This window comes from Schistocerca serialis, chromosome 8, assembly GCF_023864345.2.
Source record: "Schistocerca serialis cubense isolate TAMUIC-IGC-003099 chromosome 8, iqSchSeri2.2, whole genome shotgun sequence".
NCBI classification, from domain to species: domain Eukaryota; kingdom Metazoa; phylum Arthropoda; class Insecta; order Orthoptera; family Acrididae; genus Schistocerca; species Schistocerca serialis.
Window position 1 is genome coordinate 471,738,503 of NC_064645.1, and position 26,189 is coordinate 471,764,691.

The 26,189-nt window shown below is 38.2% G+C and overlaps 1 protein-coding gene across 3 annotated transcripts in view; it reads left to right on the top strand.

Annotated features, from left to right (window-relative positions):
• LOC126416096 (A disintegrin and metalloproteinase with thrombospondin motifs 1) overlaps positions 1-26,189 on the top strand; it is a 498,682-nt gene that overhangs the window by 468,351 nt on the left and 4,142 nt on the right. For 2 of the 3 annotated variants that reach the window (XM_050083591.1, XM_050083593.1), the window contains exons 13-16: positions 5,761-5,887; positions 17,987-18,091; positions 18,407-18,561; positions 25,151-25,758. In XM_050083591.1, coding sequence (XP_049939548.1) covers positions 5,761-5,887; positions 17,987-18,091; positions 18,407-18,561; positions 25,151-25,758 — 995 coding nt within the window. The remainder of the gene's footprint in view (positions 1-5,760; positions 5,888-17,986; positions 18,092-18,406; positions 18,562-25,150; positions 25,759-26,189) is intronic. The other variant, XM_050083594.1, reaches the window with a different exon arrangement.

Consider the following 26,189-nt stretch of genomic DNA (forward strand, 5'->3'; position numbering starts at 1 on the left):
CCATCCCATCCTTGACATAAATTTGTTGTAGAATCTAAGAACATATTCTGAGCTCAAACATAATGCAGTATCTTAAAAAGAATGACCTCCTCAATGCAAATCAGCATGGATTCCAAAAACAGCAATCATGTGCAAACGAACTTGCACTTTCTCACATGATATAGTGAAAGCTTTGGATCAAAGCAGTCATGGGGATGCAGTGTTTCTCGATTTCTGAAAAGCATTTGACTCAGTACTGAACCTATGCTTACTGTCAAAAGTACGATCATAAGGGGTATCAAGTGAAACTTGTGACGGGATTGAGGATTTTTGGTAGGTAGGACACAGCATGTTACCTTGGATGGAGAGTCATTATCAGATGTAGAAGTAACTTTGGGTGTGCCCCAGGGAAGTGCATTGGGATCCTTGCCATTCATGTTGTATATTAATGACCTTGCAGACAATATTAACAGTAAAATCAGGCTTTTAACACATGATGAAGTTATCTATAATAAAGTACTATTTGAGAGAAGCTGCATAAATATTCAGTGAGATCTTGATAAGATTTCAACATGGTGCAGAGATTGGCAACATGCTGTAAATATTCAGAAGTGTAAAATTGTGCACTTCACAAAATGAAAAAAATATAGCATACGGTGGCTATAACATCAGTGAGTCACTGTTGGAATCAGCCAACTTATATAAATATGTGGGTGTAACACTTTGTAGGGATATGAAATGGAATGATCACATAGGTTCAGTCCTGGGTAAAGCAGGTGGTAGTCTTCAGTTTATTTGTAGAACACTAGGGAAATGCCATCGGTCTAGAGGCTGCTTACAAATCACTCATGTGACCCGTCCTAGAATACTGCGGTCACAGGTTTGTTTAATCCATGGGAAAGTGTCACAGAGATACTGGAGAAAGCTGTAAACTATCCCAAGAAAGTCTGCTACCAAAGTTTCAATAAATAGCTTTAAATGATTACTCTAGGGATATACTACAACCCCTTCTGTATCGCTCACTCAGGGACCATGAGGATAAGCACAGAGGCATTCAAACAATCATTCTTCCCCTGCTCCATACGTGATTGGGACGTACCCTCTGCCATGCACCTCATGATGTTTTGTAGACTATAGATGTAGTTGAAGTCAAGAAATGTTTAATGAAAGCATTAGAGCTATACAGAATTTGCATCCACAGGTGCAGATTTTCTGGTAAATTATAGGAGTGGCTAATAAATTATTCTTTCAGTTGATTTTTTTAATACTCAGAATTTTCAGTTTCATGCCTTAAGTCTACTGGCAACCTGCTACAGATATTTTCACCAGGATGGAAAATTCCATTCTGAGGAGGGATGTGTAGGCTGTAGGCCACTGAAGAGTCTTTTGCAAGATGTCGAGTCATCAACTTTATACAGTATTCTTACTGCCCACTTCTGTAGAATAACTGCTTATCTGACCTTGGCTGCATTGCCTCAGAAAACAATATTGAATGAAAGTATGCTAACAATTCCATCTTCAGGCCAAAACAATGAGAAATATTTGTAAGTGCAAAGCAGGCAGAACTGAGCTTTTTGCTTAATTTAACTGATGGTGCCAACACAGTTTGTTATCCACCTGGATGCCCAGGAATGTCACACCCAAAGGCTCAACCAGTGTTTCACCACTGATCTCTACTTCCAGTACCTGTATAATAGTGTTGCTTGTAACAAATTCAATGGTATATGAGGGGGAGTCAAGTGGAAACTTGTAAAGTGTAATTGAAAATCAATATATCACACCATTGCTCTGTAAGTTGGCAGACTGTCATCAGTTATGTAACAAATGCCCTGCAGGTGGCAGCATGCTACAGACAGGCAGCAGCATGCTACTGACAAGTGGAACACAGCCATAATACCAGTTCGAAATGGTTGTCCCACTTGCAACATGCACCAAGGAAGAACAGCATTCTGTCATACATTTTCTGAGTACGGGATGTACAAAATCCCTTGAAAGCCATCAGAGAATGAAGGTCCAGTACGGTGGTGCATGTATGTCACTGCAGCAAGTGTATGAGTGGAGCGGAAAGTTCAGAAATGGTGTGACTTCTGTGACAAGCCACTCAGCGCCTGGGTCAGGCACACCGCATTGTGACACCAGAGTCTAATGCAGCAGTTGAAGCTGTTGTGATGGAAATCTGCCATGTGATGATGGATGAAATACCCACGAATCTGAACATTGGTCATGGCTCAGCACATCACATCATTCATGAAATACATAAGATAAGTGCCACAAACAATATTATGAAAAGGACAGTAGGTACTTAACATACAGCAGAGTTGCAGATAGGCACAATGGAAAGACTGTCTATATTGTCTGCTATATTGTGAGTAGCAGTTGTCCTTTTCAAATATTGTCTTAACTATTGGATAGAGGTGAAATTGGTCTTGTGGAATAACTGTGACTTATGAATAGCTTAAAACATATACAGGGTTTGAAATGTACTGCTGATCATAGATGTCTCTCTGTGATGTGAACTTAGGATTTTTTGGCAGGATATGTGTTTATATTCTGGTGATTTGTTCTCAACTACTGGCAACAGTCTTTTTTTTTAAATTCTGGGCCATACAAATTTCTCTGTCATTAGCTTAACAGTGACTTTTGCATTGGAATGGGCGAGTTTACGAATACTGTCAAACATTGCTTTATGAAAAACTTTAGGCAAAAATGGTCTGGGTTAGGGTCAAGACACATCGCACCAAATAAGGTCTTTGGTACCTGTTAACTGTACTTGTTCAAGCAGGAGGTCAGTTGAATTGCTTTATGAATACTCCTGTAGCTGTTTATTTGTGGTTTGTCTAGCAGTAACCCAGTTGTGATATCTTGTACAAGAAATGGCATCAGTCCTGGAAAAAAATCGACCATTACATTTTCTGCCCCCATTATGTTATCTTAAGCCTGTCATAAATAGACAAGTGAACTAGAGTTGATAAAATTGTTGGGAAGAGGAAACCTCCTTGAGTTTCCTGAAAACAAACATAATTGGTTTGTTGTCCTAATAGGGTACAAATGGTCTGGCTTCTACATAAGAGTAGAAGTGACCCACAGTTTCATATATGGCCAGCAGCTCTTCGCCATAAGCACTCCCATTGGTTTGTGCCCCAGTAGTTTGCGGGAGAAAAAATATTAAGGTTTCCAACATACTGATTGAGAGCTGCACCGATCACATGCTGCATAGCATCTACCACCACTGTTAACAGCACATTACAGACTGGGCGAGACAAGAGAACTGCTTTTTGTATGCTGGCTTTTACCTTTTCAATGGTGTGTTGCATCACTGGAGTCCATGGCAAGGGGTGCTCATCCATGAAATTGTTGCCTGTTAGTGCTGCTGTCAGCAGTGCATGTATTTCTGCTGCCCCGGCAGTGTTGGCAGTTGAAAACAACGATTCATAGGAATATTCTTAGCTGCTGAAAATCCATTGGGTACAAGGTGTTTTTAAGGACCCCTATTTTCTTTTTGAGTGGACAAATACAGACCACAGAAACTGTATGGCTGAGGAATGTGCATAACACATTTTGTTTTATTTACTATCAAACTGTATTTTCCGATTCAGTCAAACATTGGAATGAGGTGTTTCTCATGTAATGCTACTATCTGGGGAAGCACTAAAATATCGTGTAGATAAGCAAATAGAACTCAATCACCACAGCACTTCATCTACAAAGCTCTGCCATGACTGAGCGGCATATTTTAGACTGAATGCCTAATACATTCATGAAATATGTTATATTAGTGTCTGTGTAGCAGTTGGAGATGGTGGATGCATTCAAAGCAGGGTAATCCCTATAAGACCTCCAGGTAACATCTTTCCTCTTTTGTGTCAAATATTTTAACAAATTTTGAAACAGTTTTATAGACCAAAAGATATTGGTACCAGTGTTTTGAAAAGAACTGAAAAACTTGGCATACAAATACAAGATGATTAAAATTCCTCTGGATGTTGTTCCATGTGATTGTATAAAGTATGAAATACATTAAAGTTTAAACACAAATCCTCAAAAATTTTAAATGTATGGTAGGCAATAAAACCATGACTGTTAAACGATTCTAGCCCTGGTACTTTTTCTGCTTTAGGACCACATACTATAACAACAGTAACCTAGCCATTACCGTGCTGTGCGGCATCATTGTTCGTAAACATAAAATTCATAACACATTCACAGAACTCTGAAGGACTATGCAGAATCACTTGTGAGGTGTACAACAGAGACATGGGTAGATCATATTACATGTCCACCATGCTGTTGGTCATCAGGACCAGGAATCATCGAAAAATAAATCAATCCGAATCCGTGTCAGTATGGGTCAAAGCTGATGATTTTACTGGTGGTGGTAAGGCTCCCCAGTTTATTGCAAACTGTCAGTGTCAATATGTCATATTTCTGGAACTTGATTGGACCTGGAATATAATAGGTTAGTCATAATGAGAGGGAGAGCATAGGGAAGAAGCAATTTGTGAACTATCAGGCTTGTTGATGGTCAGCATCTGTCTGCAAATTAGCACTTGGCTTCTAGTGAACATGTTTCCTCCCTGGAGTGTGTGGAAATACAGTGACTGTTGTTTTACACAATGTCACTGTACAACAGCCAGAAGAATTTTAATCGTCTTGACACTGGCTGCGGAAGCATAAGTAATTAATAGTACAGTTTTCCTGCAGTAGGTGATTATTTCAGTGAAAGTCTTTTACATTGTCAAGAGGATGCTAATAGCTCTACTACATAGGATTTTTATGAAGCAAAGAAAGGAGTTGGCTTTAAAAGCGGATAAAATGGAATAGATCATCTGCAAGTGAAGAACTAAACTACAAAATGAGGCTATGGTGAACATCGACCACTAGAACACTATAATTCATCATTGATGTTATTATCTTTGACTCTGCTCTCTCTGTCTTTGTGTCTGTATGCCATTACGAGATGTTCAGTTGTATTGTGCTTCTACATTTCATTAGAGGTTTTGATAACAAACCACTTGTTGGTGATTTCCATCCTCTACCATATCATCTTTAGGACTGGGATTACCCCAAGGCAATGTTTGTGAATCATGACTCTGCCTTCAATTCGCAGGATGTGAAAGAGCTCTTGACTCACATTCAGCTAAAACTGTCCTGACAGCCACTTATAAACAAAGTATTGCTTCAACACATGTTAGTATACTAAGGAATATATTTGTATCAGAGCTATATCTTCTGTTACCCACCATTATACTGGGAAATTCAGATTTGAAAGGAGATTCCATACTATCAGAAGTATTCTCAGTAGCCCTAGAAGAAGATTTCAAATCCCTAAATTGGTAAAGAGAAATAATATATGTTAACAGAACAAAACTGAGTCACCTTGTTCTTGCTGCTAACATTGTAGACTCTATTGTTAGCCACTATTGCAAATGAAGTTCAACAACAAATGGAAGAACCTTAATAAAGTAAGTATGAAAGTAGGTCCAAAAGCAGTTACAATAAAACCTAAATAATGTATAATCAAAACATGGAAAAGGCAGTAGTACAAATTGTTTTCCTATGAAGCCATATGTATTACTTTTAGGTCCTACAACTGTCCAAGGATCTAAATCATAATATAATCCGTGCAGAGTCTTTTCAGTATTGTATCATTCTGTGTTATTAAAGAAATTAAATGCAGAGCCTATAAAACAGAACACATCAATAATTTGCTTATGTACATAACTGTAGAGCTCAGTGTTGCCATATAAGCAATTTCAATTTTGTTATTTATTTTATGTTCAGTGGAGATACTGCAACATGCCTCTACAACTCTCCTCATGAAGATGAGTCTTTGCCTCGAGTGTTGCCTGGAAAGTTATTAACACTTGATGCACAGTGCCGAAAGGACAGAGGAACTAGTGCTTGTTTTGTAAGTTGTTCAAATATAAATAGACCAAATATTTATTATATCAAATAAATATAAGCTAGCATTAATTTTTGCCATTATTAAATATAGTTATTCCATTCATTCATTTATATGCATACAAAAGATGATGTGTAAATCTCACGATGGAAACGACACTTCAGACATGTAGACTGAGTCAAGTTATACATTTACTGGCAGAAGCAGCCACTGTAGGCTACTGTAAAAATTTACTAACAATAAATTATGACGGGTGCTAATATACTCTTACTGATAATTATGGAGTGACTTCTAAATTAAATGTGATATATATAGATGCCTATAAACTGAGAAACTCAAGATCTGTTTAGTGTAAATATTAAGTTATGTAGAATTTACATCCACAAGTTAAAATATTCTGATAAATTACAGAAGAAGAGGCTAGTGAGGCACTCGTTTAGTTTTGAATATCTGGGGATTTTTAGTTTTCTGCTTGAAATCTGCTGGTAACCTGTTATAGGTTTTTGCATAAGAATATAAAATTTCCTTCTGAACTCTAGAAAGGGATACATAAACTATATGAAAGTTGTTTTTGCTTCTGTCGTCATGGCCATGAAATGCACAGCTCATTCTAAATATGCTCATGTTATTAACCACTAATTCCAGTGGGGGATATATGTATTGCCACAAAAATGAAATAATACGTAAGTCCCAGAAGATGTTTTTGCAAGAAGTTCAATTCTCAACTTACTGAATATCCGTCATGCACATTCTTCTAGAATGAATACTTTTTTTTTTTTTTAAAAAAAAATCTTGGCTGCATTACTTTAAAGTTTTGTGCCACAAGGCCATACTGAGTTAAAGTATGCAAATAATGATAGCAATCCCACCTGCAATTCAACACAATGAGGGAGATTTCTAATCGCAAAGCAGGCAGAACTGAGGTTTTTGGTTAACTTACATGTGGTCTGGGGTCACTTTAGTTTGGTGTCCATGTGGATGCTTAGGAGCTTCACAGGTGGAACTTCATCCAGAGTGTGTGCTTCAATCTCTACGTGTGGTACCTGTAAAAAATTTTGATTTTTCGGAACTGCATATTTAAACAATGGAAACTTCACGTAGAAATATCACCAATGTAGGAAAAAATAGATTGCTACTTACCGTAAAGATAAAACACTAATTTGCAGACATGCACAATTAAGACACTTACACATAAGCTTTCTGCCACAGTCTTCATCGGGAATAGAGAAACACACGCCATTCATTCACACAAGAAGCACACCCCATACACACATGTATGTCAACCCTGGCTGCTCGGAGCAGAATGCAACTATCACATGGGATGGAAACAGCAATTTGGAAGGGGTGGGGAAGGGGGAGGGATAGCAGTGTATGGGTGGGGAAAGAGAGGAGTGCTATCTGGTAGAGTGTGCAGGGACTAGAATGCCAACAGGTGCAGCGTCAGGAGGTTGTGGGGCAGGAAGGTGTAGAAAATGGATCAAAAAAAGAGAGGAGTGGGGAAAGATGGGCAGGTGTGTTGGCATAGTGTGGCAAACAAAGTGGATGGGAGATGAGAATGGGGAAGAGGTTATAGGACAGAGGGGCTGAAGCTGTTGGATGGAGGATGTGGGAACAGTATGTGTTGTAATGACACTCTCATCTGCACATTTCAGAAAAGCTGGTGACAGAGGGGAGGATCCAGATGGCTTGGGTAGTGAAGCAACCATTGAAATCAAGCATGTTATGTTCAGATGCATGTTGCACCACAAGGTGGTCTACTTTGCTCTTAGCCACAGTTTGATGGTGGTCATCCATCCTGGTGGACAATTTGTTGGTAGTCTTAAAGTTATGCAATGATTGCAACAGAACTGGTAAATGACATGGCCACGTTCTCAGATGGCCCAGCCCTGATGGGGTAGGATAAGCCTGTGACAGGATTGGAGTAGGAAGTCTTGGGTGGGTGGATTGGGCAAGTCTTGTACCTGGGTCTTCCACCATGTGCTTGATTTCAATGGCTGCTTCACTACCCAAGCCATCTGGATTCTCACCTCCACCACCAGCATTTCTGAAATGCACAGGTGGGAGTCATCGTTGCAACATGTTCTCCACTCCTGTAATTATCCTGGCCTCAACTTATGGTAACATACTCTCCCCACATTCTCTACCCAATAGTTTCCATCCCCTCTGTCCTATCACCTCTTCCCCATTCTTATCTCCCACCCTCTTTGCCACCCTCTGCCAATGCTTCCACCCATTTTTCCAACTCCTCTCCTTTTTCCATCTGTTTTCCCCACCTCCCTGCCCCCAAACCTCCTGAGCCTTTTGGTTTTCTAGTCCCTGCACACACTACTTGACACTTCTAACAGCCGTGTACCGCAAGTCTCCAGAGGAACGGAAGGTTCCAAATGATTGGAAAAGAGCACAGGTAGTCCCAGTCTTCAAGAAGGGTCGTCGAGCAGATACGCAAAACTATAGACCTATATCTCTGACGTCGATCTGTTGTAGAATTTTAGAACATGTTTTTTGCTCGAGTATCATGTCGTTTTTGGAAACCCAGAATCTACTATGTAGGAATCAACATGGTTTCCGGAAACAGCGATCGTGTGAGACCCAACTCGCTTTATTTGTTCATGAGACCCAGAAAATATTAGATACAGGCTCCCAGGTAGATGCTATTTTTCTTGACTTCCGGAAGGCGTTCGATACAGTTCCGCACTGTCGCCTGATAAACAAAGTAAGAGCCTACGGAATATCAGACCAGCTGTGTGGCTGGATTGAAGAGTTTTTAGCAAACAGAACACAGCATGTTGTTATCAATGGAGAGACGTCTACAGGCATTAAAGTAACCTCTGGCGTGCCACAGGGGAGTGTTATGGGACCATTGCTTTTCACAATATATATAAATGACCTAGTAGATAGTGTCGGAAGTTCCATGCGGCTTTTCACGGATGATGCTGTAGTATACAGAGAAGTTACAGCATTAGAAAATTGTAGCGAAATGCAGGAAGATCTGCAGCGGATAGGCACTTGGTGCAGGGAGTGGCAACTGACCCTTAACATAGACAAATGTAATGTATTGCGAATACATAGAAAGAAGGATCCTTTATTGTATGGTTATATGATAGCGGAACAAACACTGGTAGCAGTTACTTCTGTAAAATATCTGGGAGTATGCGTGCGGAACGATTTGAAGTGGAATGATCATATAAAATTAATTGTTGGTAAGGCGGGTACCAGGTTGAGATTCATTGGGAGAGTCCTTAGAAAATGTAGTCCATCAACAAAGGAGGTGGATTACAAAACACTCGTTCGACCTATACTTGAGTATTGCTCATCAGTGTGGGATCCGTACCAGATCGGGTTGATGGAGGAGATAGAGAAGATCCAAAGAAGAGCGGCGCGTTTCGTCACAGGGTTATTTGGTAACCGTGATAGCGTTACGGAGATGTTTAACAAACTCAAGTGGCAGGCTCTGCAAGAGAGGCACTCTGCATTGCGGTGTAGCTTGCTCACCAGGTTTCGAGAGGGTGCGTTTCTGGATGAGGTATCGAATATATTGCTTCCCCCTACTTATACCTCCCGAGGAGATCATGAATGTAAAATTAGAGAGGTTAGAGCGTGCACGGCGGCTTTCAGACAGTTGTTCTTCCCGCGAACCATAAGCGACTGGAACAGGAAAGGGAGGTAATGACAGTGGCACGTAAAGTGCCCTCCGCCACACACCATTGAGTGGCTTGCGGAGTATAAATGTAGATGTAGATGTAGATGTAGACAGTGTTCCTCTCTTCGCCCACCCATATGCTACTATCCCCTCCCCTTCCCTGCTCCTCCAGATTGCTGCTTCCATCCCATGTGATAGTTACATTCTGGCCTGAACTGTTGGAGCTGGCGTTTGTGTGTGCTTGAGGTGTGCTTGCTTATTTGAATGACCGGTGTGTGTTTCTCTATTTCTGATGAAAGCTGTGGCTGAAAGCTTATGTGTAAGTGTCTTTCAATTGTGCTGTTCTGCAACTTAACATGTTGTCTTTATGCTAAGTAGCAGTTTATCTTGTCCTACACTGTTGAACTCCATATTTATTTATTCACCCAAAAAACTTTCCAGATTGTGAGATACTGCACAAAAAAAAGATACATACACAATTACATACAGTACACAAACAGTAAATGTTCGGCAAATAAATGAATTTTTCACTTTATCCATAAAAGAGCTAGCCCTACATGCAGTAGCTACACTGTCTTGTTCGAAGACTCCAGTATTTCATATGTTCTAATATGTGTCTTTGTAAGATAGATATTAAAAAGTTTGTGGTGAACCAGTTGTAAGCTTGTTTCATTATTCTCTTGGCTGGATGTGACATGAAACACATTTGTACCCTTTATCACTGTACTAAGCCTCATTAGCATACTTCACACTTTTTGAGAAACCTCCAATGTTCTACTTTACCATGTCATCTTGGTTTTGGGGACCCGTGCATTGCCAGAACTAATATCTTGTATGGTCCCAAGAATACCACAGAAACTAAGAACTCAGTGACCTGTTCAATGCCATACTCATTTTGGTCTATGCCCTGAGACTTTATTCTGCTTATTTATGTAGATACTCCCTCTTTCCTTCTATTACGCATATTGTGATGTTTTACTAACTTGTATCAATCTAGGTACATGATTGAATTTCTGTGGCTTGCAAATGATGTTTTGTTACAAAAAATACATCTGTAGAAATACATTTAGATGTTTCCATTTCCTGTAGTGATATGAGAATCTCATTCTTCTTATTTAACAGGCTTCTTAAATTTTAGTGGAAAAATCCAGATGTGTTGTGCTTGTTACTCTTTGTGTTGTCAAAGCTGCTATAATATGTTTTCCACTGATTGTTGCAGCCGTGTCTATAGTTATCTGGCAGCTTTGTCTTTCAGAAATACTTAACCTAAAAAGGCTTATTGGAAGTACAGGAAATCACAGGGACTGAACAGTCAGTATTCTGGTTACATTGAATGCTTCAGAAAATTAGTTATGCAAATGACCTTTTGTCAGGAACAGTCAGATATAGACATGGTGTGTGTGGTGTAACCATGTGATGCATCAGTCACCCCCATGTGTAATCATCCCTTTCTGTTGCACTGACTCCTGTAGCACTATATTAACATATTCAATGGAACACTTCATCTTTGACTTGTATTATTCAAAGAGTGTCACAATTTTCACTCTATCATGAGGAGCATTCCATAAGTCATACACACAATACATTGTAATGAAATGATTACAGGTTATTAAATTTTGTTTAATTGTGCGCGTTTTCTGACTATTCTCTGATTGTTTACTGATGAGCTCACATAACAGAAGACTATTTAATTTAGTAACAGTAGTAAGTGTGCAGTTATTTTGTGCCATGTAGACTACAAGTTTTTAAATACAATTTCTTTGATGAAATACAGAGTTGCTCAGAAGAAACAAAAATAAATCCAATATCATTTGTTACTATTCACAATCTCAGTAATATGAAAATCCTCCATAAATGCTCATTAGACTTAGGTGCATACGATAATTCTTAGGCTACTGTAGCATGCATCATCAAATTAAAAAAATAAATAAATAAAAATATTTTACAGCACTTATGTACAATGATTGCATTACTGCACTGAACTTGTACAGAAGTCAGATTGTACAAAGTATTCATATTATGCGATGTTAATAATAACATAAATGCATGAATCGGTTCTGCTAAGAAATTCATCAGTTTAGTAGCAGGAGTTGGCCACCAGTAAATTCTTTAGACTCTTCTCAAACTGAACTTTATTAGTATTCAAACTTTCTATGGCTGCTGGCATGTTATTGAAATATGTGTTGCTGAATAATAGAAACATTTCTGAACCAAAGTAAGTGACTTTAAATTTTTGTGAAAGTTATTCTTACTTCTAATATTGATTCTGTAAACTGAACTGTCAGCTTGAAAAAAATATATATTTTTAATGACAAATTTCATTAAGGAATAAATATATTAGAAAGCAGCAGTTAGTATCCCCCAGTTCCTTAACAGCCCTCTGCAATAAATTCTTGAATTCACACCACAAATAATCCATATTGAACATTTTTGGGCTTGGAAAATTAGCTTGGCTTCATGAGCTACCCCAAAAATTAATCCTGAATGAAGTAAGCTAGCTTTTTTTAAATTTTATATGACCTTTGTCTGACAACATTCACATAGGAAATATAGTCTTATTTAGGTGCTTCAGCAGTTCTGTGGTATGCTCCTCCCAGTTAAATTTATTATCGAGCTGTAATCCCAAGAATATAACATGGTCAACTTCATCTATCTGCTTGTCATCATATTTTAGGCATATACTGGCAGGAAACTGTTTACAAGTTCTGAACTGGTGTATTGTATGTTTTTTCAAGGCTTAGTGACAGAGGAGCCATTTATTAATGTCAATGAAAATTTCATTAGCTGACCTTTCTACGGCTATACTTCATTTGCTATTTGTTGCAATGTTTGTATTTTCTGCAAACAAAACTAACTTGATATCTGGTAATGTTACTGGTGGAAGGTCATAGATATTCAGAAGAAAAAGTAAAAGCCTTATGATGGAACCTTGGGAGATACTACATGTTATTGGTTCCCAGTTGGATGATGCCTGATAGCTTAATACAAGTCTGCTGTTGACACCCTTTGTTTTCTGTCAGGGATATAGGGTTGAACGATTTTGCATCATTTCCTTTTATGCTGTTATATTCTAATTTATTTAAAAGGATGTTATGATTTACACAGTCAAGTGCCTTTGATGGATCACAAAATATACCAGGAGCCTGTAATTTATTGTCTAATGAATTAAGTACATTCTCACTGCATGTGTAGATAGCCTTCTCAATGTTGGAAACCTTTAGAAATTCAAGTTTTGACTTGGCTAGTATTTTATTTATGACCAGACAGTCAAGAAGATGATTGTATATTATCTTTTCTAAAATTTTTGAGAATGCAGGAAAAATTGAAATTGGAGGAAAGTTGGTCGTTTTCTTTATCTCCTTTCTTATACAAAGGCTTAACTTCAGCATATTTCAACCATTTAGGAAATGTCCCTCTGAAAAAAAGACTGGTGACATAAATAACATAAAATATGACTAAACTCAGGAGCACACTGCTTAATCAACTTTGTTGATATATTGACATAGCCACCAGAATTCTTTGATTTTAAGAGTTTTATGATGGACATTACTTCTATTGGTGCCATGAGGGTCATGCTCATATTACTGTAGCTGTTTGTAGTGACTGGTATGAGGTATTCCATGACAGTATCTACTCTATCTTTCCAGTAATAGTTATGAAGTGCTCATTGAAAAGTTCACCAACACTGCACACATCTGTTACCTGGGTATAATTTACTTTTAATGCTATGTGCTTCTCTTCATCTCTGGTTCTACCAGTCTCTTCCTTCACTATATTCCATATTGTCTTTATTTTTGTTATATGATGTGACTACCCTTTTCTGATAATGCATTTGCTTTCATGTCCATATTACTATCTTCAATATTTTGCAGTATATTTTGTAATGATCTATAGCATTTACGTCAGAGCTGTTTCTAACTAATAGGTATGGTTTCCTTTTTGTCGTATTGGATACCTTTATTCGTTGAGTAATCCATGACCAAGCGAGGGGGTGCAGTGGTTCACACACCGGATTCACATTCAGTACGACGATGATTCAAACCTGTGTTCAGCCATCCTGATTTAGGTTTTCCCTGATTTCCCTAAATCACTTCAGGCAAATGCTAAGATGGTTCCTTTGAAAGGGCATGACTGATTTCCTTCCACATCCTTCCCTAATCCGATGAGACCAATGATCTCACTGTTTAGTCACCTCCCTCAAAATCAACCAACCAACCAGTCCATGGCTATTCTGTACACTTTAGTCTAATCTGGGTTAGTTTTTTTTTTTTTTTTTTGGGGGGGGGGGACAGTTTTCAAATAAGTTGAGACATTATTAACAAAAGTGTTGTATTTTGCATTCATCCTGTGAGCATTATACACATCACTCCAATTCATGTCTCTGAGGAGTTTCCTAAAACAATCAATTTTTGGCTTATTGACTACCATCTTGAACTCAGATTTAGTAGATCTTATTTCCTGATCAGTATTAACATTTAGCAAATGAAACTGCAGGTCATGGTCTGAGAGGCTACTTATTATTGGTTTTGTAATATAGTTTTGTTTATTGGACATTTCTATAAAGATATTATCAATGGCCATTTTTGAGCCCTTAGCTATTTTAGTTGGAAAGTTAACAGTATGAATTAATTTGATTGACAATGCTACTAATGGCGCTAAGCTCTTGGCGGAAGAGTTTGTCCAGAAAATCTACATTTAAACCACGGGCAACCATTAGTTCTTTCTTTTTTGTTGTTAAATAGGCCAACAGATCCTCAAAGTGACTTGTGAACAGATTTAAATTACCTGCTAGTAGTCAATATACACTTACTATTTTGAATGATTTATGATGAAACTCTACTCCTGTTGCCCATGCTTCCATATGCTGTTCTAGGCAAGATTTATAAATGTCTGTGTTATTATATCTAAAAACAAAGATGATGTGACTTACCAAATGAAAGTGCTGGCAGGTCGACAGACACACAAACAAACACAAACATACACACAAAATTCAAGCTTTTGCAACAAACTGTTGCCTCATCAGGAAAGAAGGAAGGAGAGGGAAAGACGAAAGAATGTGGGTTTTAAGGGAGAGGGTAAGGAGTCATTCCAATCCTGGGAGCGGAAAGACTTACCTTAGGGGGAAAAAAGGACGGGTATACACTCGCACACACACACATATCCATCCACACATATACAGACACAAGCAGACATATTTAAAGTCTTTAAATATAATATTTAAAGTCTTTAAATATGTCTGCTTGTGTCTGTATATGTGTGGATGGATATGTGTGTGTGTGTGCGAGTGTATACCCGTCCTTTTTTCCCACTAAGGTAAGTCCTTCCGCTCCCGGGATTGGAATGACTCCTTACCCTCTCCCTTAAAACCCACCCAGACATATTTAAAGTCTTTAAATATGTCTGCTTGTGTCTGTATATGTGTGGATGGATATGTGTGTGTGTGTGTGTGCGAGTGTATACCCGTCCTTTTTTCCCCCTAAGGTAAGTCTTTCCGCTCCCGGGATTGGAATGACTCCTTACCCTCTCCCTTAAAACCCACATCCTTTCGGCTTTCCCTCTCCTTCCTTCTTTCCTGATGAGGCAACAGTTTCTTGCGAAAGCTTGAATTTTGTGTGTATGTTTGTGTTTGATTGTGTGTCTGTCGACCTGCCAGCACTTTCATTTGGTAAGTCACATCATCTTTGTTTTTAGATATATTTTTCCTACGTGGAATGTTTCCCTCTATTATAACCATGTCTGTGTTATTAAATTTATGGCAGGTGCTAGCCAGGCCTGCAGGTTGTGCTGTCGTATTTGACTGCAAATAGCACCTGTGCCATGTTCTCAATGCTATGCAAGTGTCAGTCATGGTCAGAACAGTATTCGGTGTAGTTGTGGGTGCATTATGTTGGAGCTAAGTGATTTTGAATGTGGGCAAATTGTTGGTGCTCATATGGTGAGTACTTCTGTAACCAAGACAGCTGAAGTAATTCAGTAATCTGTGTTTGCTGTTTTGACACCACAGACATAATCTGACTGAATACAAGATTTGGTAGTAGACAAATTGTTTCCTTCTTAGCTAGCTCAAAACTGCATATATTCTTGTTAAGTTATGTTGGTCCTGTAAATAAGTAAATTGTAGCTTTTGTTAAGAGAATAATTCAGGATTCCAATGCAATCTCCAGCATTTTTAGTGATTATGGGAGTGCATATTAAAAATAAAACTGCAGGAGTAAATAAAAAGTGTGCATCTCACCTCGAGAAAAATGCAGAAGGTACTTAATGTCTTTATTCAAGAAGAACAGTGTATTTTTTCTGACAGATCAGTAGCATAAATTAATATTAACAATATTTGAGACAGTTGAACAACATCTGTGTAACAGCTGTCCAAACAGAAACAGTTGGGTGTAAGGCTAAATAACATACAAATGAAATAAAAATATTGATATTAATAATTTCTTCATCCACGCATCATTTTACAATGATATAGGATTTGTCAGCTTAATACAAGAAAAAACAAGCCACACATACAGACAAATGACATACATCAATGTGTTTAATGAGAAGAATGGTGGCCATAGTTTTATTGAAGGAATAATCACAGCATTGGCCAAAAGTAATTTAGGAAAAAGAGTAATCAATATGGAGAGACAAAATGTGAGCCTCCATCCTCTCAAAACTGAGGCCAGTGTCTCGACAAATATACTACCTCATTCGGCTATACCTAGCTTACAATTTCCATGTGTTCATACATATTTTCAGATATAGGAGTCACCCAAATTTTTTAACTGAATAGATAAAAAATCTACTCACCAAGCAGTGGCAGAACACACACATAAAAGAAGGTTGTAATTTTCAAGCTTTTGGAGCCAGTGGCTGCTTCTTAAGACAGAAGGGTTGAAGGAAAAGGAAGAGGGGTGAAGGAAAAGGACTGGAGAGGTCTAGGAAAAGGGGTAGATTTTGGGAAAGTCACTGAGAACCACAGCTCAGGGGAGGAGTGACCATTTGGGATGAGAAGGAAAGACTGATTGTTGGGGACTGCATTGGACTAGATTTGAAAAATTGAGAGCTTAAAGGTGGAAGACAGGGTAATATACAGAGAGAGATTACCGCTTAACCATCATGCATGAGTTAACAAGAGTGAAAAGCTAAGTGGATTGTAAGTAACAGAGGAGGGAGGGGGGGGGGGGGGGGGGGTGAAAAATAGACAGGAAAGTCTATGAAAGATGTAGAAAACTAAAACGGAGTGAAGCAAAGAGGAAGAAATTAACATAAATTAAGGCCAGGTGAGTGGTGAGAACCAAGGACATGTTGTAGTGCTAGTTCCCACCTGTGAAGTTCTGAGAAACTGGTGTCTGGGGGAAGAATCCAGATGGCACATGTGGTGTAACAGGCACTGAGGTCACAAATGTCATTTTGTAGAGCATGCTCTGCAACGGGATATTGGAAGTTACCAGTAATACACCCTATGCCTATGCCCATTCATCCTAATTGATAATTTGGTGGTAGTCATACCGATGTAGAAGGCCAAACAGTGTTTACATAACAGGTGGTATGTAACGTGTTGTTTTCCAGGTGGCTCTCCCTTGGATGGTATATGATGTGCCGGTTACAAGGCTGTTATTGATGATGGTAGGAGGGTGAACAGCGCTAGTCTTGTAGTGGGGATGGTCACAAGGGTAGGAGCCATAGGGTAGGGAGATGGGTGCAGAAGGAGCATAGGGTCTGACAAGAATATTGCGGAGATGGGGAGGGCGACGGAAAGCTATTCTAGGTGTGGTGGGCGAAATTTCAGACATAATGGATCTCATTTCAGGGCATGATTTTAGGAAGTCATGGCCCTGTCGAAGTAGTTGATTAACACATTCCATACCAGGATAATACTGAATGACCAATGGTGTGCTCTGAGGATGTGTTTTGGAGGGATCAGCAGTACCAGGATTGGATATGAAGGCCCGGGAAATCTCTCTTTGAACTAGGCTAGTGGGGTAAATACATGCAGTGAAGGCTGAGGTGAGAATGGTGGTGTATTGCTGTAAAGAATCTGCATCCAAACAAATACGTTTGCCTCGGATGCCAAGGCTGTATGGGAGGGAACGTTGGATATGGAAAGGACGGCAACTGTCAAAATTTAAGTACTGTTGTTTGTTGGTAGGTTTAATGTGGACAGAAGTGTGTAACTGGCCTTCGGTGAGTACAAGATCAACATCAAGGAAAGTGGCATGGGATTTGGAATTCTGTATTGGGAGAGACGTGGTGCGTGAGCAAAAAGTTATATGTAATAGTAACAAAGGGTTTTGAATTTTATTGGTTTTGTTTAATGTTGGAAGCCTAAAGCACTGTAAGTGAAAACAGAAAATACTGAAAGAACATATAAGAACACTGCTCCAGCAGTTAAATAATCAAGTTTGCTTAATTTTCTGTTTTTATGACATTCATTACAAGCAAAATACACTAATGCTAACTGCAATAAAATTGTGTTGCAGAAAGATGATCGAGTTTGTGCACAGCTGTTCTGTTTCGATTCTGGCTCTGGCTACTGTGTAGCCTACAGACCCGCAGCTGAAGGTTCATCTTGTGGCGATGGACAGGTACTTTTACTCATCTACTGGTACCGTTAGATCGCATGAGTATTTGTTTTTAACACTGTACTTATAGTCAAAGTCTTTTGATCAAATGTAAGGGGATTATAACAGTTAAAGGAAACCTACAATATTCTATTTGTAAGAGAACACAATACTTCTAATAAACAAGTAAATATGCTACAGGAACTTTAGGGCCTAGTATTTTTTCAAGTATTTCCAATTTAAGGAACTTCCTGCAATTCTGCATGATAACATTTATTTTATTTCAGTTTAATGTATTTGATTTATTACATAAACTTTTTTTATGTTTGAAAATTCCAGTACTGCTTGAATGGACGCTGTGTAGCTGAACATGAAAATATCATACCTGACTATTCTCAAAATACTGCTTCCTATATCAGGCGAAGTGATTCAGATTCTGCTGCAACTCAGTCGAGACCTGTTTATGCTGCTCTTCCTAATTCGACAACACAGAGGTATGTCTCTCCAGTTGCATATTAAGGAAACAATGCTGTAAATTGCTTAAATTGAAACACCTGTATCAAAATGCGGGCCTTGTGTGAATAGAGGTTAGAGTACAGTATTCCATCCACAAAGTGATTTATGGTTGGTGTTGGAAGAGTAAAATCATTTCACCCATAAAAATATTAGAAAACAGTATACATAAACAAACGCCAAAGACAAAAAAAGAACGCCACTTCCTTGCAAATGAAATAGTGATTGCCAACAGTAGCTGTGAAGTATGCAAAACTGTAAAAAAGTTATCATCTGAAATGCTTGATTGGTCATTTAGTTTGCATAAATCCAGAAGTAGTATTATTAAACAGAGTGTACAGCGCAATTGTGGATGATATGTTAACAACTTTTACATATGATAACATTAACTGACAGGACACAGCTTTATTATGTTACTAGTGAGGGATATACATATTATAAAGATTAATAAAACAGTAACAAAGTATTTATTTAACCCTCAACACCCCAAAAGCACCTTGGTCCATCCCACCCTGGTCGATCTTCAGTGGAATGACCAATTGCCTGACTGAGTGATACATCTTCCATTCAGGGTCCAGAGAATTAAGGTCAGCACTGTTCCATCTCTCTCTTGCTTCCATAATGGGGGCTCTCCTTCATCAATTGCCAAATTGAGCTGTATTCTGCTGTTCTTTTAGACCTTTGTTTCCTTTTCAAGTTGCATAAATGCATTTTTGTATCCATTTCCCTCAGCATACCTTGAATTGATGTCATACACAAACAGTCAAAGCATGTCATACAAGGACTTGTCAATAGTGTGCTTTCTCATATTACTGCTATGGAGTAGCAGTCAAAGATTGTAGTTCAACAAACAGTAGAAGGTACTGCTTGCATTCCAATATATAATGTTAAAAAGGTGTCACTACTAAGTCTGTGCATGTAGCTCACAATATTTGCCATGTCAGTTAATAGACCCCTGCCAGGAAGAAAGTTTACTGTTCAGTTATGAATAATGAGGTTACGTGACTACAGGCCGCCCTGTTATGGGCTGTGTTTGCTCATAACTCATTTCAAGGACAGGAAAGAAGCTGATGTCATTTCATCTTTTTCCTTCTTGCAGCTGATTCCTTCACCACCAGTTACATGCTCCCGGGTTTTGTCATCATTTTACATTTTTTATATTAACTGACAGGACACCATATATTTATTATTTTACTAGTCAGTGATATACACATTAGAAAGATTGATACAATACAAACAGAGAATTTATTTAATCCTCATCAACACCAATCCTTAATTTCTCATGGGATGTACGCAGGAATATCAATCATATACAGTACTCCAATTTAAAAGTACTTAAGTAATACTCCCAAATTTGAATGTATTTAATAGTTTTTCATTGCATCATATTGTCAGGACTGAAGCAAAGCTTTGGAAGTGGTGTTTCTTTATATCAGTCACTCTGTATATACAGTCAATAATTGGTACAGGTTAGTAATTAGTGTGGACCAGTGTATCATTACTAACAGTTATATTATTGAGTACTTAATGTTTCTAACCTGGCTTAAACAGTTGTAATGGATTTACTGTATTTCAGGATTTTCTCTAATGTGTGATTACACAAGAGACAGACATTAGTAATGGTTTTTCATACAGTGAGATATGAACTTTTTGTCAAGTTTATATCTATAATTATTTATTTCTTATATATAAAAACAAAGATGAGGTGACTTACCGAACAAAAGCGCTGGCAGGTCGATAGACACACAAACAAACACAAACACACACACAAAATTCAAGCTTTCGCAACAAACTGTTGCCTCATCAGGAAAGAGGGAAGGAGAGGGGAAGACGAAAGGAAGTGGGTTTTAAGGGAGAGGGTAAGGAGTCATTCCAATCCCGGGAGCGGAAAGACTTACCTTAGGGGGAAAAAAGGACAGGTATACACTCGCACACACGCACATATCCATCCACACGTCTGCTTGTGTCTGTATGTGTGGATGGATATGTGCGTGTGTGCGAGTGTATACCTGTCCTTTTTTCCCCCTAAGGTAAGTCTTTCCGCTCCCGGGATTGGAATGACTCCTTACCCTCTCCCTTAAAACCCACTTCCTTTCGTCTTCCCCTCTCCTTCCCTCTTTCCTGATGAGGCAACAGTTTGTTGCGAAAGCTTGAATTTTGTGTGTGTGTTTGTGTTTGTTTGTGTGTCTATCGACCTGCCAGCGCTTTTGTTCGGTAAGTCACCTCATCTTTGTTTTTATATATAATTTTTCCCACGTGGAATGTTTCCTTCCATTATATTGATATTTATTTCTTATGTTGTTTACTGTACATGTGTTCCACATATCCATAAAATGATGCCATCCTGGACATGGAACATGTCAGTATTATTGTTACAAAAGTTTACTTGTACAACATATCTCAACATAATATTTGACCAGTAATTCAATTTTATTTCAAACACCATTGGCATTCCATTTCTGATAATCCTTATGAGCAGAAACCACAAAGATCGACTGTAATTTTTTTATTTCCTTTATGTTGCTACAATCAGTTTTGGACTACTGTTCATTTTCTATTGGCCCTCTTCAAAAAAAAAAGAGGTGTATCATAATTAATGGTGTAAATGCATATAGTTGAAAGTACATGATACTAGAAGCAAACAATTCTAAGTAACCATCGGCTCTAAAACATATACATTAAGAGCTATGCGCACTACTTCATCTTTGATCGTGTGAAACAAATCTCTTCTACTGCAAGCTCTTTGCTTTCCATATTTTAAGAGGGCACACTATGGACCAAAACAAGCAAAAAAGTCCAGTAAACATGGGCCTCTAAGGTGCATACCTTAAGAGCTATGAGCACGTGTTCAGTAGAAGAGATGTGTTTCAAAGTAGCGAAGGTGAGCGAGTACCCACAGCTCTTAAGGTATGTGCTTTATAGCTCACATTTACTGTACTTTTTTCTTGTTTTGGCCCATATCACTTTGTCCCAAGATATTGAAAACAAAGAGCTTGCAGTAAAAGAGATTTGCTCCACAGTATCGAAGACAAAGAAGTGCTCATAGCTCTTAAACTATGCATTTTAGAGCCAATGTTCACGGAGACTTTTTTACTTCTAGGATCATGTATTTCCAATTGTATGCTTTTGCACCATTAATTATGATACATCCTGTATATCATTTAGGTTTCCTTAATTTGTTACTTTTACATTTCCTGGTTAAATTTTCTTTTCTGTTTCATGGCACTCATTATTTACTACACTGTCCACTCACATTAATGTAAGCACCTGTCAAAAGCCTGAATACCCACCTTTTGCAGTGCAGACTGCTGCTAGGCTTGCAGGAATAGAGTCATTGAGGTTCTGGAAGGTACCACCAGGGATGTGGATTCATGCCGACTCCAGTGCCGTGGCCAGCTGCACTAGGTTTCTCAGTTAAGGATCCACGGTGCAAATACCCCAATCGAGGCTGTCCCGTAGATTCTCAATTGGGTTTAAATCTGGGGAGTTTGATAGCCAAGGTGTACAGTAAACTCATCCTGGTGCTCTTTTAATAACACACGTACACTGTCAGCTGTGTGACACATTACATTGTCCTACTGGTAGATGCAATCGTGCCGACGAGAAATAAATTGCTTGTAGGGGTGGACATGGTCCCCAAGGATACGTGCATACTTGTGTTGATGTACTGTGCCTTCCAGAATGACAAGATCACCCACGGAATGCCATGAAAACATTTCCCAGACTATAAAGCATGCAGGGTGTTTGCTTTCAGATGTTTCATGCCATACTTGCCAATGGCCATCTGTCTGATGGAGCATAAAACATGATTCATCTGAAGAGGCCACCTGTCGCCACTCAGTAGATGTCCAACTGCAGTACTGCCCTGCAAATACCCCCCTTTGGCATTGATGAATAGCAGTCAGCATGGATGCTTGAACTAGGAACCTGCTGTGGGGGTCCATACGCAGCAAAAGTCACTGAACTTTAGTTGAAGAGACACTTGGCTCATCTGGGCGATCAGTTGCTCAGCAGTTTCACCTCTATTCACCCATACACATCTCGGAAGCCTTATTCATCTGTGTCATCCATGGCCTATGGCGCACCACAGTTGCCTCGGTGCTGGTTTTGGATGGTGCCATTTTGTCATCCACAGTATACTTTAACCACAGCGATACTCAAACACAAACTTGCTGTTTTGGAAATGCTCCCATCCTTGGCCTGAAAGCTGCTGATCATGCCCTTTTGGGTGGCAGATAAATCACTCCACGTCCACAATACAACTATTACTACACTTTTTCTGTGTTCCCCATCCCCCCCCCCCCCCCCCCCCCCCCCCCCCCAAACACGCTTTATACCTCCTTCACTGCTAGTGTTGCAATGTTCCGTCTTTGAGTGGCTATAGTACATTGATTTCGAATGTAGGTGGTTGTTACATTAGTATGACTGGACCACGTATTTGCAATTCTTTTCTTATGTCTAGTTTTTAACCACATGTATGTTAACTTATATTATAACACACTTTGCAATGATGCCAACTAATAAAGAAGTTTCAGTTTCCTGTTAGGTGTTTCCTTCACAAGTTGAATGGCCCTCATATTAATGTTATTGGCATATTTGCACTCAATAATATATCTGCCAGCAACAGTAATATGTAATGCAAACTGCACAATTGGTATATGATAATAACATTACACATTGAAGTGCTTCAGACAAAATGAAAGAAAAAAAAATCACAACATTATTTATCAAAATAATTTATTTCTGGAGCTTTAGCAGCCAAGTTCACTGTCTTTGTGGTGTGAATTATATGCTCCTAATGTAGTTTGCAGGATAAATGGAGACACGAGAATTTATATGTATTTAGTATCTGTAACTGTCCATTACTATATGTCCCCTGCATCTTTATAGATGGAGAAAAACTGAATGAAGTTCATCTTGTTTAGATTGGCAGAAAGGAGTTGACAATACACCACTTGAGGGCCTTGAAAGGAATTGTTATTGTCTGTAGTTGTAATTCACCTCCATTGCTCATGAGGCACCATATTTCTATTTTACACAGCACTGTTTTGGTATCAAATCTGATACTAACAATGGAATTTTGTTCATGTTTCAGTAAAGGCAGAGGTTTATCCCTGTTGAGACTGTGAAGTTAGTGTCAACAATAGTAGAAAGATTACCTGACTATATCAATATCTGGGAAATGAGCAATCACATGTAATAATACAATACTGTTGTGAGAAAATGAATGTCTCTTGTACATTATTTAATAAGAAGAGTGTTTGTCTCATTCTTATTCAATACTAAACTACACCCAATATGTTATAAAACTGATTGTCATTCAATGTGAGTAGTGGTTGTGAAGCTTACATCCTTCAGGTTGGCAGATATTTCCCTTTCAAATACAAATTCCTGATGGTCTCTAAACCATGTGCTTCCTCAGTGCTGATTCAGATGTGTTGTATGCTGAGATAAAACTCAATTTACTACATCTTACATCATTAAGTTTCTTCCTTTGGACATACATTCAAGGCAGCATTCATACATAACCATTGCCTAAACGTATCCAACAACTCTGTAAATACAGAGCCACATAATGTAATTCATTACAGTATTCATGCTATACATTGGCTGTGATGAGCGATTATTCTGTATATCGCAAGTGATTATTCTGTATATTTCATTGTGTTCTTAACTGAGCATGCATGAAAGGCTTAGAGATTTGTAACCCACACATTATAAAATTGGACAGTTTTCACTCCTGTAGAAAACAGATGAGCAAACTTTTGAAACCACAATATTTTTCGTGTTCTATATGGCAGAAATATCACAAACACAATATTTTTCTTGGAGATACATTTAACAGCCATTTGTTGTATAATAATTTCACAGGAATTATGATAAATGATGATGTGCATTGCTTTTTTGACACCTTTGTTTGAAAATAATGTACTTGCCTTTAAGCAGTTGCCCCGGTGCCTGTGAAGAGTTAAAAGCCTACCATTTCAGATAGCATTTCAAAAGCAAGGGAATTAATTTAATGTTTAATCATAATTTTACAGGAATCCTTAAAGAAGTTAGTAAGGGCAATATTCATAACAATAAATTTTGCTAAGCAATTTTACACTCACAAACATGTTTACAGCATCTAAATAGTTTCTTTTGATCTCAACTCGTAGTAATTGGAACTTTATAGCCTGTCATGTAGCAGCTTGACAGAATTAAATTGAAGAGAGAATAGTATGAAACTCTGCTTAGAAGTGGTACAAAAAAGAAAATACCAACTATTAGAAGTAATGGTAACATTGCAAGAAAGGTGACAAACTCTGTCATCTGAGCAGGTGTTAAATGTCATTTGGTAGACATAATGTTTTCTTTTACCTGTAAAAAGATCTATATTTATTGTGAATAACTGTAGTGTTTTTAATTCGTTTGTTATATTTTACTTTGTATATTGGATTACATGTTTATAAGCATGAGTAATCAATTTGAAATTATTACAGTTCATTAATGAATAATAATTGTGGAACACAATAACATTTGTATTTGTCTGGAATGTTCTAATTTAATACATGGATCATGCACATACAGGTCAGCCTGGCAAGATATCTGGAGCACGGGGAGTTCATCCACACCTCTCCCTCCCACTGTCAGCCAGAAATACCCATTCTATACTCAAAAGACGACTTCTACTAACAGCCAACAAAATTACAACTATTATCATACAACAAAATCGGTAACAAATTATACTACACCAACAACAAAAACTGTGAATAACTTCTACCAGTTCTTCACTACAACACCAAGAAGCACTTACAGTTTTGGTACTTTTCACAATTTTGGTTCAACTAAAAGTACATATGGTGATTACCACAGATCAAAATTTGGGTCAAGTACAACCCCAAATCCTTACAACAGTGACAGTAAATACACAGACACTAACAGGAACCCACACAATCTTAACAGTTATCACCAATCTTATTCAAGCACATCATACAGTTATCACACGTCTACAACAACTATCTCCACCACACCAAGGCCTACTTATTTTTCTGCATTCAAAAACCATGGGAACTTCATCTATCAGAATCCAGTAACAACAACCAATAAATATCCTCCATACTTCAGTTTTGCTGCAAGTAGTTACCACCAGATAGTTAGCAACAGTACGAATGATCAGGCACCAAATTTAACACATGGTAAGTCAATGAGAAATGACGGAGAAAGCAAACATCTTCTTCCAAGTCTCTCGCTTTGGATCAACTGTCAGAAAGAACTTCCTTCACACTGTGACAACCTACATAAAAATAAAGCTTTAAACAGAAAGCAATAAATAAGTATTACAAGTTGCACACCCTTTTCTCAGTTCTCTGTAAATGCTACTATTTATGCTTCAGTATGAATGTTTTAAATTATCAAATAAAGATAAAAATTAAATATGAAGCTTCTGGAGCCTACAATGCATACAAAAATTAAAAATTTGATCAAATAACCATACTCTTCACACTCTTTTTATCAGCATGAAATTTACTATTCCAGCCGTGCAGCCCTTCACATGAAGATTTGTTTTCCAAAACTAAACTAGACATTATATTCATGTAACTGTTTAGCAGTGATTTAAAAACAGCAT